The 17,503-nt window shown below is 31.5% G+C and overlaps 1 protein-coding gene across 1 annotated transcript; it reads left to right on the plus strand.

Annotated features, from left to right (window-relative positions):
* Positions 1 to 6,172: 6,172 nt before the first annotated feature.
* LOC122521161 lies at positions 6,173 to 8,517 on the plus strand. Its single transcript, XM_043641652.1, has 2 exons — positions 6,173 to 7,792; positions 8,003 to 8,517. Exons 1-2 carry the CDS (start codon positions 7,143 to 7,145, stop codon positions 8,493 to 8,495), a joined length of 1,143 nt encoding a protein of 380 aa, XP_043497587.1. The 5' UTR covers positions 6,173 to 7,142; the 3' UTR covers positions 8,496 to 8,517.
* Positions 8,518 to 17,503: the final 8,986 nt, after the last annotated feature.

The following is a 17,503-nucleotide window of genomic DNA, read 5'->3' on the forward strand; positions in this document are numbered from 1 at the left end:
CGGTATATTCATCTGTTTCCTGCTCGTCAACTTTTGGAGGTTCAATTTTGATACTTGCTGTGCTAATGAAGGTTTTCTTAGGTCTCTCAACTTCGGGTTTTGTCGCATTACCGACTTTCGAAGTAGTCACGAAAGTCTTTTTTGGTTTTTCCGAAAGTTTGTTCGCGATTTTCGAACTTTTTCCCATAATTTCTTCAGTATATTCATCTGCTTCCTGTTCATCACCTTTTAGAGGTTCAATTTTGATACTTGCTGTACTAATCAACGTTTTACTATGTTTCTTATCTTCGGATTTTTTCGAATTACCGATTTTCAAAGTCGTTAAAAATGTTTTCTTCGGTTTTTCCCAAAATTCATGGGTGAGTTCTGAATTTTTGCTTGTAGTTTTTTTAATGTATTCATCTTTTTCCTGTTCATCATTTTTTGGAGGTTCAATTTTGATACTTGCTGTACTAATGAACGTCTCATCTTCAGGTTTTATCGAATTATCGATTTTGAAAGTCGTCAGGAATGTTTTTTTTGGTTTTTCTAAAATTTCGCCCGCTATTTTCGTACTGCTCTCCGTAGTTTCTTCAGTATATTCATTCGTTTCTGGTTCGTCAACTTTTGGAGGTTCAATTTTAATACTTGCCGTTGTTACGAACGTTTTCTTAGGTCTCTCAACTTCAAGCATTCCCTTGGCTTCATCTTCATCTTCCAGTTTTATCGAATTATCGATTTTGAAAGTCGTCAGGAATGTTTTCTTTGGTTTTTCTAAAAATTCGTCCACGATTTTCGTACTGCTCTCCGTAGTTTCTTCAGTATATTCATTTGTTTCCAGTTCGTCAACTTCTGGAGGTTCAATTTTAATACTTGCCGTGCTTATAAACGTTTCCTTCGGTTTTTCAGCTTCGATCATTTTCTCTGTTTCGTCTGTAGTTTCTGATTTAGTGATATCGTCGTATTCCAAGTTTTTCGTGATTTTGCTCTCAGGCGCCTTAGATTTCAAAACTTCGTTTTTATTTTCTTTGATTGAGGACAATTTTTCTTCAAAATTATTCGTTGCAATTTCCATTTCAGATTCCTCAATATATGCATTGGTTTTTACCTTATCAGGTTCTATAGGCTCTTCTTTGATACTCGTTATTATCTTATCGAATTTACTTTTTGGAATTTGGACCTCTTTATCATTTAAAGTGGTCAACTCTTTAAAATGTATTTTAGAATTCGCAGTCTTATTTTTCACTTTCTCACCATTAATAATATTCACATCGGATATAGAGATTTTCGTTTCCACCTTTTTGTCCTTGAGGGCATCAGCATCGACCTTGAACTCTTCTAAAGTCAAGCGAGCTCTCGCGAAACTTTCCCTTTCGTTTTCACTAACCGTGTCGTACGCTTTCACGTCTGCCACAAGATCGATGTCGATGTTAGCAGAAGGCTCACCGATTTGAGTTACCTCGGAGATTTCTTCGACCTTCGGAACAACGAGCAAGGACGGTTTACGGAAATCCTTCGAATCTATCTCGCTTGGAGTGGGTTTCACCTTACGATTTCTCTTTTCGAAAACGTCATTGGGCTTTCTCGTTTGAAGAGAAACGTTTGATGCTAACTTCATGAAGGACACATCCTCCAGTTTAGCGTTGCTCGTCACGGTCACGTTTCCTCTCTCGTCGATTTTTAGTTGAAGTTTTTTTTTGTCTTCCTCCAAACTCTCTTCCGAGGAGCTTCCTTCGTAACAGGTACAAATCTCACGACTCGGACAATCAGCATGTTTTTTATCCTTTGTTGGTTCGCTCTGAGAACTTTTTTCAATGCTCGTGGATTCTCTTTGTGTCGGTTTTTTGTTCGAATAATCGTAAGTTACTTCGGGACTACCAACGTGAGGTTTAAGTCGAAGTTTTCTCGGACATCTGAGCGTAATCGCAAAAGGATCTGGAGATTTTCGCGATTCTTCCATTCTTTCTGGTATCGTAGGACTCATCAGACCTGGATAACTTAAGTTTGAAAAATTACAAGGTGTTTCGGCGAATTCCCGTACGATCTGAGAAGAGATTGGTATCGATGGTACAATGTTGCATCTCCTTCTCTCGAATTCGAGCTCAACCTGCTGAATCTTTTTCTGAACGTTATTCAACCTGTTCTCAGCGATGACTCGTTGAGAACGATAAGGCGCAAAATTGAGGTTCACTCTTTCGTCGCATTCCTTTTGTTTTAAAGTAGCCAAAAATTCACGAAGTTCGGCATCGGTCTTCAATGCGAGAATTGTTGGATCTATCGAATCGGTAGCTTCTACCTAAATTCACGATTAATTTGCTAACAATTGTTAACGAAATTTAATTCTAACGATCTTTAATACTCTCCTAACTAGAAAATTGTATATCCTACCTCCAAACCCTGATTTTCCATCAATTTTCTATTGATCAAATTTTCGACTAGAGCCTTCAAAACGTTCACTTTAAGTTGCACCAACGTTAGAATCGGGATTATATTGGCCGGTGGATTTGCAGTCATGTGAAGATTTATCAGAGCGTTCACTTGCTGAGAGTTTCTCGACTCAACTAACAATTGATCTTTGTTGAGAACGTTGATAGATCTTTGAGCTCTCTCCATTGTATCTTCCATCGACGTTGTTATATTCGAGCCTGGTATCTTTCTGAGAAGTAATCGGGTAGCTGTGCAAGAAACGATACCTTGTATGGACAACAATTGAGATGCTAAAGCTTGAAGACTTATTGCCGAGGGACAATTTCTTTTGGAACAGATGGTGTCATCTGTGGTTTCCGAACAACGATGTTCCTCCTCTTGATAAGAATTAGTACAATAAGATAAAGGTGGACATTGTCTTAATCCCATCAATTCTGCATTACTTCTTGTAGAACAACCGCAATTCTTTTGCTGTTCTCTTTTGTTCACTCCGAATGGATCAAATATAGGAAAAGGAATTGGATAAGGATAGAAAGAAGGTGGACAGATCGGTGGTGGTGATGAAGAAATATAATGTGGAACGCTCGAAGATTGATTACTCGCACTTGTCAAAGGATTTAATATACCCGGAGTTGAAGCTGCTTGTTGAGTAGCTACCACTGGTTGCTGACAACCACCAGGAATAATAAAGATCGGTGTTGTGTTAGCAATACACGAACGAATCTGATCGATTATATTTTGAGGTAAAGGTCCGCAATTAGCAGCTTGCGTCTGCATTGGTGAATTTACGCTACACGTTGGATTTTGACAAGGAATCCCTTGGCAAGGATTATTAGTGCTTGTTGGCAGTTGCGTTGTACAAGGATATTTTCCCGACAAATAACCTTCTTGTTGGTAAAATTGACTGAACGGACCCTGCGTATATTGTCCTGAAGTGAATAAATTCTATTTAAATAATCGATCGCGAACGAACGCGAACAAGTTACGAGGCTTCTCTGATCGAATTACCTTGAGAATTCCCAGGGCAGGCGGAGCATTGCGTGCTTTGTTGGTTACTCGTTTGCTGATACGTTTGAAAATTATTTGGATTAGTTTGTAAAGGTACTGTTGATTGGCAAGGATTCATTTGTGACATCAAACTCCTATCGTTTAATATTTTTATTATTTTATTAATAATAAGTTAATATTTGTTTTTAATATTTTTTTGTTAAGAAGAATTAATATTATTACGATCGATGTTACACGGATGCTTAACGGATAATGATAAGAACATTTCACATGAATTTATTAAGTTTATTTATAATTTTGAAACATGATTTTGGTTTAGGTAAATTTGTATTTTTATTATAGATCTGAAGTTAGCGAGTATCGACAATAAAGTGATCGATGGTAGTATCGTTATATCAATTCTCCAAATTTTATTGAATAATTCGATTTTAACGAATCACTGACAATACATTTTTAAGTATCATCAAAATATCTCCTTAATTAATTGATGTAAGTATAAAAAATTATTAATGTGTATAAAAATACGTCGCGCCTGAAAATAGACAACTTCTTATACATCTTATACAAAATCTGTATCTAAATAGATACAGATTTTCGTAATAATTTTCTACTGCGATAAGTAACAGTGGGCCCTAGATAATAACACACCGTTTCAATTTATAGAAGTACGTATAGTAAGGGCCGCGCACATCTCAAAAACCCGTGAAGATGTTATAAATTTGTTAAAAAAAAAATTAATTTTTTACTGTGCTCCATGATCGCTTTTGTGTGTTGTGTGCCTGCTGTCCAATAATGTATTCTTCTCAACATTGACTAAATAGCATTTGGTATTCTGTAGAATATCTAAGTATTATGTACAATGCCTAGGAAAAGTTCGAAACAATTCTTCTATTTCCCACATTGCCTAAAAACGCCAGGCATTTCATTATTTGCCGGTAACATATATAATAATAGATTTGTTACAATTAGTATTAAAATAAAAGCCATAATTTTGATTTGTAATTTTCTTTTAGTTTCTCCTGTTTCTGTCCAATTCAGATGAAATTTTTTAAAGTTGTATAGGTAAACCGACTGGAAGCATGGGCCAATTAATTTATATAAATATTCATAATAAATGAAAGAAACTAATTCCCGATGTACCATATTTTAAATTAAAAACTACTGGAAAATGATTTGAAATTGATAAAACAGTCTAAATTAATTCAATTAAACAAAATAGATATTCTACAAATAAAATTGTAATAAATTTAACAGCGATTATTGACTGAAAGTATTTGTAACATTTCTATAACTAAAATTTAACTTTTATTGTTAGCTATGACGTTATGATAGGCAAGAGCAAATATACTATTTCTTTTTTTAGAATAACGAAAAAGGGAAATAAAAGTTGAATAGATCTTTTTTTTCCCAAATTTAATATTTGAACGATGCAAACCTATGTATTTGTATTTGTTCAAATATTGTTTTTATTTCTATATGTAAATACTATATTTCTATTTAGAAATGTTTTATCGAAATGTTAAATTAGAAAAGCCAAAGAACTTTAACATTTTGTTTTTCCTTCTTTCTCTCTTTTTTTATAGTCGGAGTTCTTACTTTTGTTGTGGTTCATTAGTTAATATATATATAAATCTAATTGTAAATTTGCGATTATATGAATTTTAGGATTTATTCCAGGAAAATATAATGAAAATTTTAGAAAGAAGCAATATAATATACATAATGAAGATTTTTCTATATAAATATTAAAACTTATAAAATATTAAAATCATGATCACTGGAATGCGAATTAATACTATTTTGATATATTAAGATAACTGGAGGAAAAACCGAGCGATCGATTTTAAACACTATATATACCTATTAACATACATTGAACATAAAATACTTTTAATTGGATATGTTTTTAAATGAAAACTTCAAGCTAAAAGTCCTCACTGAGTTAAAATGTTTAAATAAGTATATTTTCATTTAAATAATTATATAAACTTTAAAACAACGTTAAAATAAAATAATTATAATCTTAAATTCTATTAAATATAAATATTATTCCCGTTGTCTTCTTAGAAAAGTTATATAACGAAAAATCAACAAAAGAAATTTGATCGATTTTCATATACAGTTATCAAAGTATCAGTCTAACGGCAAATTTCGTAGAGGATGGTTCCGTGCTTCTAGGTTATAATAAACGTTGCCATTGATTAATTGACAATCATTTAAGGTATATCTAATACTATACTGTACTCTACTAATACTTATATATTATAATATTATCATATATTATGTATATGAATTATTTTCGTATAATTATTAATATTGCATCATTAATATTGAAAAAGTAGAATATATCAATTTATCAATCATGAAACACAAGGCCATTTGTTATCTGGCAGAACGTTCAACTGATAACTGTATGGTTGTAAACGAAGCGACGAGCCGTAAACTTGTTTGTGACGACATTGATTGTGAGATGTGAACGGCTTGTTATTTCGAAACTGGACGATTAGTGGGGGAAAACACACTGTACGAAGTTCATATTCAGTCTCACATCAGTTCTCGTTTCGTCGTACTAATATAATACATTAGACGAAGATACAACTGTATTAAAATAAATATTATAGTAATTATTTATGTACATATACTCGTGTTTGAGAAGAAATCGTGAGTTTTATTCGCGCTTTTGTTCGTTCGTCAATTTTATTTTATTAATAATTAGTGATTACGTACAGTAAACAATATTAATTGTATGTTACGATAGTAAAAATATAAATGATCGAAAAAAATAAGTGAATACTGAGAAGACCAAAAAATATACAAAAATTATAAATAAGATTGTAGATGTTTAAATGATTGATTTTGAGTGACGATTAAATTTTTATCGCTAGAATCGATTAAATAATGTATTGAGATACAATAATTACAACGTTACACTGTATTACTGAAATATTCGTCGAGAAAATGACATATTTTTTTAGAAAATAATAATTAAATCGATCGTCCGATATAATCTTTTGTATCGATATACTACTGACGTACGATTAACGAAATATAATAGTGTATCGATAAATATTCAAGTACTTAATAGAAAATGTAATCATTAAATGTCGTTCAATACCTATCATAGAAAGTAATACTATTATTAAGTAAACTGGGAATATATTTTTAGATTACGTGCTAATAAAAATTTAAAGTTTCAACTGGCTCAAAATAGTCATTTCATAGCGATTTATTTCGCGAATTTTCAAATCTACGAAGGAGAATCAAAGAACAAGTTCGACGAGCAATTTATATGCTGTTTGCTGCTCCGTGAATACTTTACTAAAAAGTTCTATATATATGTACTTATACATTTAACACGTGCATATACTAACTAGTGTTAGTGTGACCAAATTAAACTCGGCAGATATTCCAGAAAGATAATCGTTATCATCGTTCGATTTTTGCGGAAACACGGGAAGCACGTTTTAAATTGTGTGTATACATGTGCATATATATCTATATATGAGTGTTTGTACGTGTATGCGTGTTGTGACGACGGTATGTCGAGTCGAGTCGCCATCGAAAAAGTTAGTATAATTTACGAGCGTACGAAAACTTAAACGAGTTCCAACGAGAAGGAGGCCGCAATCACTTCCACCGCTGCCACTGCCACTATCGTTACTGTCCTTAATTGCTCTCAGTATTTTATTTCAGTCTTTTCATTTTAAAACCAAAGTATATACGAATGAATGAACTATATCTTTATAATCAAAGAGTATACATACTTACACTTTACTATGATGACGACGATGATGAAAGAATCGCAAGAAGAGAATATAAAGTTCATTAAAACGGATCTCTTACCAGAAATGGTCTATAATCGATGTTTCTGCGAATCAGGTTCACGTGAATTCGTTGAATTTGACTCAGCAATTGTTGAATTACTCGAAACACATCGAGATTCGACAAAACCATGGGAATTATATCGAGTCAAAGCTTTTGTGAGATTTTCCGGTGAAGTTAAAGCTTTTCCTTTAATCATAAAGCTTCTTCCAACATCCGTTCAATCGGAAAATTCATTTGCACGTTTTCAAAACGAAGAAATGTTTTACAGTAAAATGACTTCGGTATATAATACAGATCAGTTTCCAAAGTGTTATGTTGCGGATATGGGACGATACGGAATGCCGGTCATTGTTCTCGAGGATTTAACTGCGAATGGATATCAAACGATTCAGCAACAACGGGGGTTAGACGATGAAGAATTGATGTTATCTGTGAAAACTCTTGGAAGGTTTCATGGGACTGGCTTGAGATTGAAAGCAGAAAAGTTTGAACATTTTCGCGAATTTTACATGAAACTTTCAAATACTATCGTTACCAACGATGTTTCTGAAAAGTAAGTCACATAACGAGTGATTAGACATTTTTCATTTAATTATATCACTTTTTATAACTTACAAATTATTTTTTTATTGTTTTAACTAATGACGATTAGAAATCTTGTTAAATATTTTCATTTAATGCTCACATTAATTTTATTTTCTCTCTTAAATCTTCACAATCTTCTGATAAAAAAAATAATGTAATATTCATTTAATTTTTACAGGGCCCATGAAGTCGACGAATCCTTAGAAAATTCGTTGTTGGTAAAAGAAATGAAAAAATTATGGGAAAGTAATCAGGTTTCTATGGAGTCTTCGAGAGAAACTAATACGAATATTGATGATATCTCATGCATATGTCATGGTGATTTTTCGAAAAGCAAGGTGTTGTTCAAACGCGAGAAGAACGGTCGACCAATTGATGCGAAAATGATCGACTGGCAAACAATGAGATATTGCTCGCCTGCTATCGAACTTGTTATCATTTTCATCATGAATACACCAACACCATCTCAAGATCAACGTTTCCTTCAAGAAATATTGATGATCTACGTCGACGCTGTTAGAAGTGAATATTTTTCGATAACGCGTGAACGATTGATTGAACAGTTATCATCAACTTCATTAGACTATTTTACTTTATTACTTCAAAAAGATTTTACTAATAAGGAAATTGTTCAACAATGGATTGAGTGTTTTAAATCTTTTCGTCATTAAAAAAAAAAAAAATAAAATAAAATATAAATCATAATATAATACATTTTAATACATAAAATGTTTTGATGGAAGATACATGTTGAACGACCGTTGCTTTATCGGTTCTTTTGTTCTTTATTTATAGCTATATGCCGTTGTTGTTGCTATGATGTCGGTTGCTGCTGTGATCTGTTCTGCAGATCTGATGATTGTTGATTTGATGCTCTGATTATGCGCTGCTTGCTGTTTTTGATGTTATGATTGCTATGAGCTGATGTGCTCTCTTTACTGTTCTTCTACTGATATGAATATTCTTCTTGATTTGATTAATGTGTGTAACTTCGAGGATTTTTATAGCAAGAAGATGATTGTCATCTCTTTTCTAAGCTGACTGTCCAATAACAGGAAATAGTCCATTGATGCAGAAAGTTGATGTTTTTCGTAGATAGGTAGTGAGAACTATATGACGATAGAAAGTTATACTCGGGTTGTTTAATCTGTTTGTTTGTTAGTTCTATGATTTCTAGGAATGTGCTGTGATATTCTCTCTGCATCTTTAGGTACGATGTCTCAAGGCCCAAACGGTCTTGAAAAATATGCCGCTCGATTTATTCTTTCCGTTACGTTTTTACGTAACAATTCAACGTAATTAAAATAAATCTAATTAATTAATTAATAGTTTTTTGAACAAAGTTCAAAAAAGTTTTTAAGCCAACTTTTTATCATTTTGTAAGGTGGTCAAATAATTTTGACCGATAGTGTGAATACAGTATATATATGTTGAAAATTTTTTAACCTAACAGAGAAACAATTTTTTTCGGTTAAATTAGCTTTTATTTCGAAAAATAAAAGTCTTTTTATTTTTCAACTCACTCTCGTATATGGGATGTTTAATTTATTTTGTGCACTCCTCAATTTCTTGTGTTTTTATACTTTCATTTAAAGTGTATTTACAAAAGTAATTTTACAATGAACAAATTTAAATATAGTAAAATATTTCATGTAAATAACTATTCTCATATTTTGTTCAAAAATAACGTTACATGCATTTGGTGTTTTGCGAAAAAATGTTTACGTCACATGCATCTTGCACGGAAATATAGAATACAGAAGAAACTAGTATAAGAGGATGCAAAAGATAAATAGGATACTTGGTATATTAATGTGTTTGTTCTTTTCAAATTTGTATAAGATACAATGTAATATTTTAAATTAATTATTTATACGTTCGTTATATGGATTGATATTTTTTTTTTTCCAATTTACATATAGTACTATATAATAACTTGCATTTTAGTAAATTTTGACGTGCATATGTTCTAAATAAAAGTAAACTTCTGTTTGAGGTTATCGAAAAAATTTTCTTTCACAGTGTTCTCTTTGGACGTTTAGAGATAGAATTTTCCAATCCCAATATCAATGTATCGATATTGTCGTTCGTGCGTATATATACCTGTATACGTAATGTAATACCTAGGTATATGTACGTTATCTTAATATCCTGGTCTATCTCTTTCAATATTTTTACAAAGATAATGTAAAAAGTGTAGATGGAAGGAAGACTAATAGATAAAACAACCTGATCTTATACGTTTTATCGATGTGAAAGATTTCATTAAAATGTAATTAAAAATGTTAGTATAATACTCACCGATTGTACAGATAATATATCCTGTGTAAATTTTCTACTTTATTTTTGTTCTTTACTCTTTTACAATGAGTCGTAAATTTCATTTATCCATATCTGTATCTTCAGTTTCCTCTTTAGAAATATGTATATCGATAAGAAATATAGAAAAGAAACGAAAAAAAGAATTTTTTTTCCCTTTTACATTGAGAAATCAATCTTCATTAAAGTAAAGTTGAGCTTTTCTAAAAGAGCTTACCTAGATTAGTACGAGTTTCTTGTGTCTCATCGGTTTCGTTAGAATGTGGTTTCGAGCTTGGATTCCAGCTTGGGTTCGAGTTTGGAATCGAAGTTCCACCCAAACGTGGGGTTTCTTCAATCCTTTGTCGATACGAGAAATGCGGTAGGTTTTGTCCTGATATCCCATAGATGCAAGCCATTATTAAAATTAATAGAATAAGTGTAATAACAAGTCGCAACGTGACACATTTCGTTTTAGTCGCTAAGGTTATGATTGGTGAGCACGGAGAATTAATTTTTTGCAATGGCATACAGTATCCTTTGAATTGGTTGTCATCGCGGTACGTTTGGGATGGTTTGCTAATGCAGTCACTTTTTGAGAAAAACCTCTCCATCCAGAACTTTTTTATTTCGATAATATCCGCTGGAAAATTTGAAAGAAAGAAAGAAAGAGAGAGAAAGAGAGAGAGAGAGAGACAGACAGACAGAAAAGGATGAAAAAAATGGAAGTTAGTACCAAACAACTTATCTTTTTTTTTTATATAACTAAAATTCGCCCTTCAATTATTAATCAATTGAATTTCTTCGCAAATCGAAGCTCGTCTTTGTCTTTTTTTTTAATCTTCTTAATTAATTAATGTTGATTTAATTTACGCACATATACATTTACTCGCCGTAATCGTAATTATAAATATCCTACACGTTCCAAATGGAAAATGAAAATGAACGGAATGCTTCGAGTTTTCAGTGAGTTTATTCCCATCTATGCCTTTCTCGTTTGTTCAACTTTGAAACGCGAAGCACACGTTCGCGGTTGGCGATCGTGACTTTTCAAGCAGCCGTGAGTTAACTGTGTTTGTGTATATAAATACACCTAAATATATATATATATATATAAATAGGACGTCCACGTTTTCGTATGTTTAGTATTACGTGAACAGTTTTAATAGTACGCTTCTGGACAATGATAAATCGTTGATGGTTGGGAGAAAATTTATGATTTATGTTGAAAAATGTTAAAAATGAGGGAAAGTATGTTTCTGACTCTACGATAACTTCTTAGAAGGCTAACGTATTTAAAGAGATCGTACGTATGCGTATATGTATGTATGTATGTATGTATGTATGTGTGTGTGTGTTTGTGTATATATATCAAAATTATTGTATGTATTATCTACTATACTTTACATTTTTCCCAAAGTATAGATCGGCTGTCAAAGGTGAATCGTCGTTGTACTTTTCTCTTGTCAAAATACTTTTTAAAAGAAGCCTTGTGATGAAAAGTTCAAAGGTATCGTGTGTTTTCTTTAAAATCGTCTTTCTTTGATAGTGTTCTATTTTCGAAGACTAGTCTCAAATGCTATTGAAAATACGTAGCTTCGTTCGTAGAAGAAATTCTCTCTTACTTAACATCCGACAGTGATATTGGACAAGTGGTCTACCAAAAAGATAAAGTTCTTCACTTTCTTACTGTGATTTCTTTTAAGTTTACTTTTAACCCTTATTGAAAGTAAGCAAAAGTCAGAAATATTCTATTTATACGTAAAATCTTCTTTCTCTTACAATAAAATATCAGTAAATTCTCTGTATAACGAAAAAATGTAATATACGTTATCGGTTTTTCATAAAATTTTGCATTAGCGGGATTAAATAATTAAAAATTCCTTTAAAAATTTTTCATATATATAATTATGAAAAAATAATTTAATCATTATTAAACATATATTTTATATTCAGATATATTTTGACATATTTTTGTTTTATTTAATAGTAATTTTTATAATAACAGAATTAAATATACTTATTTTTTAAAAATAATACTTTTTTATATGATTAACAATTTTGCTAAATGTCGAGTAAAAGATAAAATATATTTTTTATTATCTCAAATGACTTAGACTACTATCATAATAACCAGTTTTTATGTAAAGAATAATCGATTTATTTCTCTTAAACAAAAATATATCTTTTATATTTTTTATCTTAAGTTTTGCTTTTAGTTTATTTGGCGAATATTCCGAAACACGTAAAACGGGCAAGCGAACTGAAAATTCGAAATTAATCTATCAAAGCATGAAAAACATTTCGCATATCGAGGATTTCATTGATAAACACTTGGGAAGCTCAAACGATCGTCGGTCCACGAATCAAATTTTTCTCTTAAAATATCTTTCTCTCTCTCTCTCTCTCTCTCTCTGTCTCTTTCTGTTTTCTTCCCATATTGTTTTTCCTATTCCTTCTTTTTTTATTTTATCATTCAGTAAAAATTAAAGTGGGTAAAATGATAGAAAAATTGACAAAAGACATAATGAGATAGAGAGAGAACTTGAGTATTTATCGTATGGTCAGCATGAAAAAATGTTATAACCCGTCATATAGTGGAAGATCATGGAACGTTTGCGTTTACACGCTTTGGACATTCCATTTTATGAATAGCACGTATCACGCCAAGCGGAACTCGAATGCATGAATATTTTTCGTTTCCTCTATATAACTATCTCTTTCTCTTTTCCTATTTCTCTGTCTTTCTCTTAGTTTTTATTTATATATCATACATATGTATACATGTATGTATACGTATATATATATTATATATATATATATACATATATATGTATATATGTATATTTTTTGTTTAATTAATCCTTCTATCTTTTTCATTGTCCTGATGCAAGCTATCGTAGAATCGTCGCATAATGCAACTTGGCGAGAAAAAAGCTCACGGCTCTTGTCGTAAAGTGAGCAACACCGTGCGCAATTTTTGGTATTCCCAGTTGAACAAAACTAATAAAACAAAAAAGAAAAAGAAAAATTGCTTCAAAAGTGCTCCTCGTAATTCGCGTTGTGTACGTTCAAAACGATGTCTTTTCTTTTTCTTTTTCTTTCTTTCTCTATTTCTCTCTCTTTCTCTTTCTCTCTCTCTCTCTCTCTCTCTCTCTGTCTTTCTCTAACTCTTCTTTTTTTCATGGAAAAATACGTAGCAGGTAGGCGAAATACGAATGTGAAAAAAGACGAATGTTTTTCGAAGGTGAAATTTTTCGTGATCGTCCGACGATAGCACACGTCACATGCCATCAATATATATATGTGTGTGTATATGTACTATACTACTACGTAGGTATACTCGATCAATCAGGGAAACATCGAGCAAGGGAAGCGATAGAAAAATCGCGGCGAATTACAACATTTACGCGTTACTAAAATACAGGACGAGTGCGCGTCCAATATCTCTTTGATTTTTCATCGAAGATTAAGCGAATTGACATGACACGTATTTCCGAGTTTAGAAGTGTTATGAAATAGTGTATACAAGCGATTAATTGTTATCTTATAATAAAAACTGACGGTATATTTCGAGCCGTTTAGAATGAGGTCGTTCACTCTTTGTTCAAAAAATAGCCCATGTGTGCTATTTTTAATTTCTCAATAACGCATGTACAATTTTACGTTTGTGACAATTAATATCAATTAGCTCAGAATGTGCGTTCCTTTAGAAATAAGTTACGTTATCGTAAGTTTTAGCGTATAACAAAGAAAATTATTTCATTCTAAGAACGAAATAATAGCATATATACGATTAATCAAATAATATTTAACATATATTTTAACTAATAATAATTACTTTTCAAACATATACTCTTATTTAACAATGGGTATACATTCCCTTTTATTTTATAAATACATCTATACACTATCGGCCAAGAAGTTTGGAATAACTACGTAAATTCAGAAAAATTGGATTTTTATAAAAAGAAATTAATGACTTTAAAATAAACGAGCTAAATTTATTTAATGAGTATTTTTCTTTAAATTGTCCTTTCATAATAAACAGGACTGTCTTTATTTCTAAGGATAGTTTTATATATTCTGGCCATCCTGATAATTAGTTTTAGAGTATTTTTAATTGAATAGTTTTCTATGCTTTTTGTAGATGTTGCTAAAAATATCCCAATAGGAAAGTTCATTTCGAGCATTGCTCTTATTTGGATGTATTAACTATATTCGAATATAATAAAATGTTTGAATCTCATAAAATATAATTCAACTTGTTAATATTTCAGTTAATAACGATAAATTATTTCAATGTTTATAAGTTTATTTGATTTTGAACAAAAATCAGCAAGTGATACCAAACTTTTAGCCAATAGTGTACCTATTTTGATGAACTTTAACAATATATGTATAGATATTATTTTTCTAGAGGAAATATAAACGTACGTTTGAATGTTAAAAAATCATAAACGTCGAGGTAATCTTTTTTTCTTCCGCTTTTTCACTCTTTATCTTTTTATTACAGCGACGTACAATTCATTTGCGTTCATATTAATTTCACGCTAATACGTATGTATATCGTTTTCAAAAAAACATGTATCAAAAGACTATTATTCTTTTGTTTTTCATACGATGTATAATAAATCATAGAATAAAAAAATATATTTTTACGTTATAAAAGGGAAATCTAACTAACGAATGTATGTATGATGAATTATTTGTTTGTGTAATTTAAGACATATTCCATAATAATTAACGAACTATATAGGAAATAATAATTAATATGTAAAATTCAGCAAAATATACAATAAATATATGTAAAGTAATATTCCAATAGAAATAGGAAAGGAGGAAAAATAAACGATCTTTTACCTTTCATTTTTTTCAATATTCAATCCTTACGATCAAATAAGGAAAAGAGCTGAAATGTACGGTGTGAACGTTTTTTCGAGTACTTTAACTCATCACTCTTTTATCATACAGATTTATAGATTTACCGCAAGTGTACGGTAAAGATTACTCTTCGAAGCGAAAGCTTATACTTCTTCCTCCTTTTTCTTCTTCTTCTTCTTCTTCTTCTTCTTGTCGAGAGTAGAGTATTAGTATCACTTGGGGTGTATGTGTGTGTTCGCCAGTGTCGCTCGATAAACGCTTAGTCCTCTTGGAAGCGCAAAGTAGTCATTGACCGTATCCGTGCAGTACCGTGGACACTTATAGACGAGACGCAAACTCTGCTCGGAAGTACCCCCTCTCTTCATTCTCCTCCTTTTTCTCCACCTCCTTTTCCTCCTCCTCCTCCTCCTCCTTTTCCTTTCCCTTCTTCTCTCTTTCCCCTTCCTTCTCTATTTCCTACGATCTCCTTCGAGCGTTACGAGAACGTGCCACTAAACTTAACGACAATCGTTCCTTAACGCTCCGATGCTTAACGAAATTTTCCTCCTCCTTCTTCCCTCCCCTTTCCATTCTCGTCTCGACAGAGTTTACACGCTGTTAACCCTCCCTCATTTTCACGGACGAACCCCCGTCGTCTTAGTCGTTGTCGATCGAGTCCTTTCGCGAACGACAAAATTCGCACGATTACGTTCCTCAAGATACCTACCTACGTCCTTGAACGGGAGAATGATTGGTATCCTTTTTTTTTACGCGGAATAAAAAAGTACGGATGGATCGATGGGAGGTATTTTATTTTATTTTTTTCTCCCTTCTTTTTTTTCCTACTAAAACTATACTCTCGATATCCTCCTCCTACCCGAAGAAGGTCGACGGGAAAAATTCTAATTTTTCCTCGTCGATTTGTATTCCGTACGGGACTTAATCGATGAATTATCGAGAGATGCGAGAGAACGTGGGATGGTTATCGTTAGGGAATGGAGAATGAATATGGTTAAAGGTGGTGCGTAGCTACTAGCCCAGGGTGATTTTTTCAAATCGCGTAATTCGTCGATTGCCGTGTCGATGCTGTCGGTGGAATGCATAAAAGTAAAAAAATCCTCGACGACTTTGAAACGATGGAAAATATTCGCGGCCTTTCTCCGACTGCACCATTTGTTTCCAGTCTAATGCACACAGCCGATGTTCAATATAGCATATATCTATCTCTATTTTCTTTTTCTCTCTCTTTCTTTCTTTTTTATTTTTATATATAATATATTTATGTATTATGAATGAAATTATAGTTTATTTTTTGAAATTCATTTAGAAATTCGGACAACTCAAAATCTAATAATTATTCTGCATAGAAAATTTTAAAAAAACATTCATTAAACTATAAGTTGAGCACGTTCGTGTTTACATAAATATTTATGAAAAAGCGATAAGTTGTATAGTAATTAATGTTCGACACATAATGATTAATTTCACTAAATTATGAAATAAATAATTATTTTGTCAATTAGGGTTTTGTAAAAATTCATAGAAAATATTCAGATTCTTTTCGAAAAAAAATACATCCACATTAAATTGGTTTATTAAAACTTTTATGTTTCTGTTAACATATATCTATAAATTGCGTATATGGTTTTTCAATGTTTATTAAAGTTTGAACAAACTCATGAAACCGTAAATCAAATCATACTTTCTGCAAAACTCTCCATAAATATATATATAGATATACTATTCATCGTTCGTGATCTATAATATTAATTATCTATACCGATTTATGTGCGTACACGACAAGATATTAGAACGACTACAGAGTATTATTTGAATGCAAAGATAATCAGACGCAACTGCATAAATAAAGCATGTTAAATAATTGCGAATATTATTTTGAACATATTTGCAATATTAATCGACGATGTTGCATGTTTTTATGTCTCGTTACTATTAAAATGCTGTCATTATGTCATTTTTTTTTGCTTTATTATTATGTTAAACAGAGTTAATAAAGCGAACACTGCTATCATTATAATTGTCATAAAATCGGTACGGAACGGAATGAAATAGCGCGGAACGGAACTATTCATTGTATTCAGTAATATTGAAACCTGTATTCCATAATCTATTATATTATTCCCGTATTCTATAATACTAATTAATATTTGTATATTCGTTGATTTTATCATGAAAACGAAGCTAAAGATTTCCATTAAAATCAGATAAACTTAAACTTTTCAGATACGAAAAAGCAATTTATCTGGATGTCGATTTGGGGAAAATTCATTTAGGAAGTTATATTATTAGATAAGATATAAAAGATTTAATCATTGAATACTAAAGTTGACGTGACGCGCTACGATATTTTTTAAAATTTTTATAGTTGACTTAACGATGGACAGATAATTTATATTAAAATATATTAAACTACAAGATAGATGTTTATGGAAAGCCCAGACGTTACAAAATGTCGAGATTTTAACTTTAATAAGAAAAACATAGCACAATTGAAAGA

Source organism: Polistes fuscatus, unplaced genomic scaffold (assembly GCF_010416935.1).
Source record: "Polistes fuscatus isolate 324 unplaced genomic scaffold, CU_Pfus_HIC Scaffold4, whole genome shotgun sequence".
Classification (NCBI taxonomy): domain Eukaryota; kingdom Metazoa; phylum Arthropoda; class Insecta; order Hymenoptera; family Vespidae; genus Polistes; species Polistes fuscatus.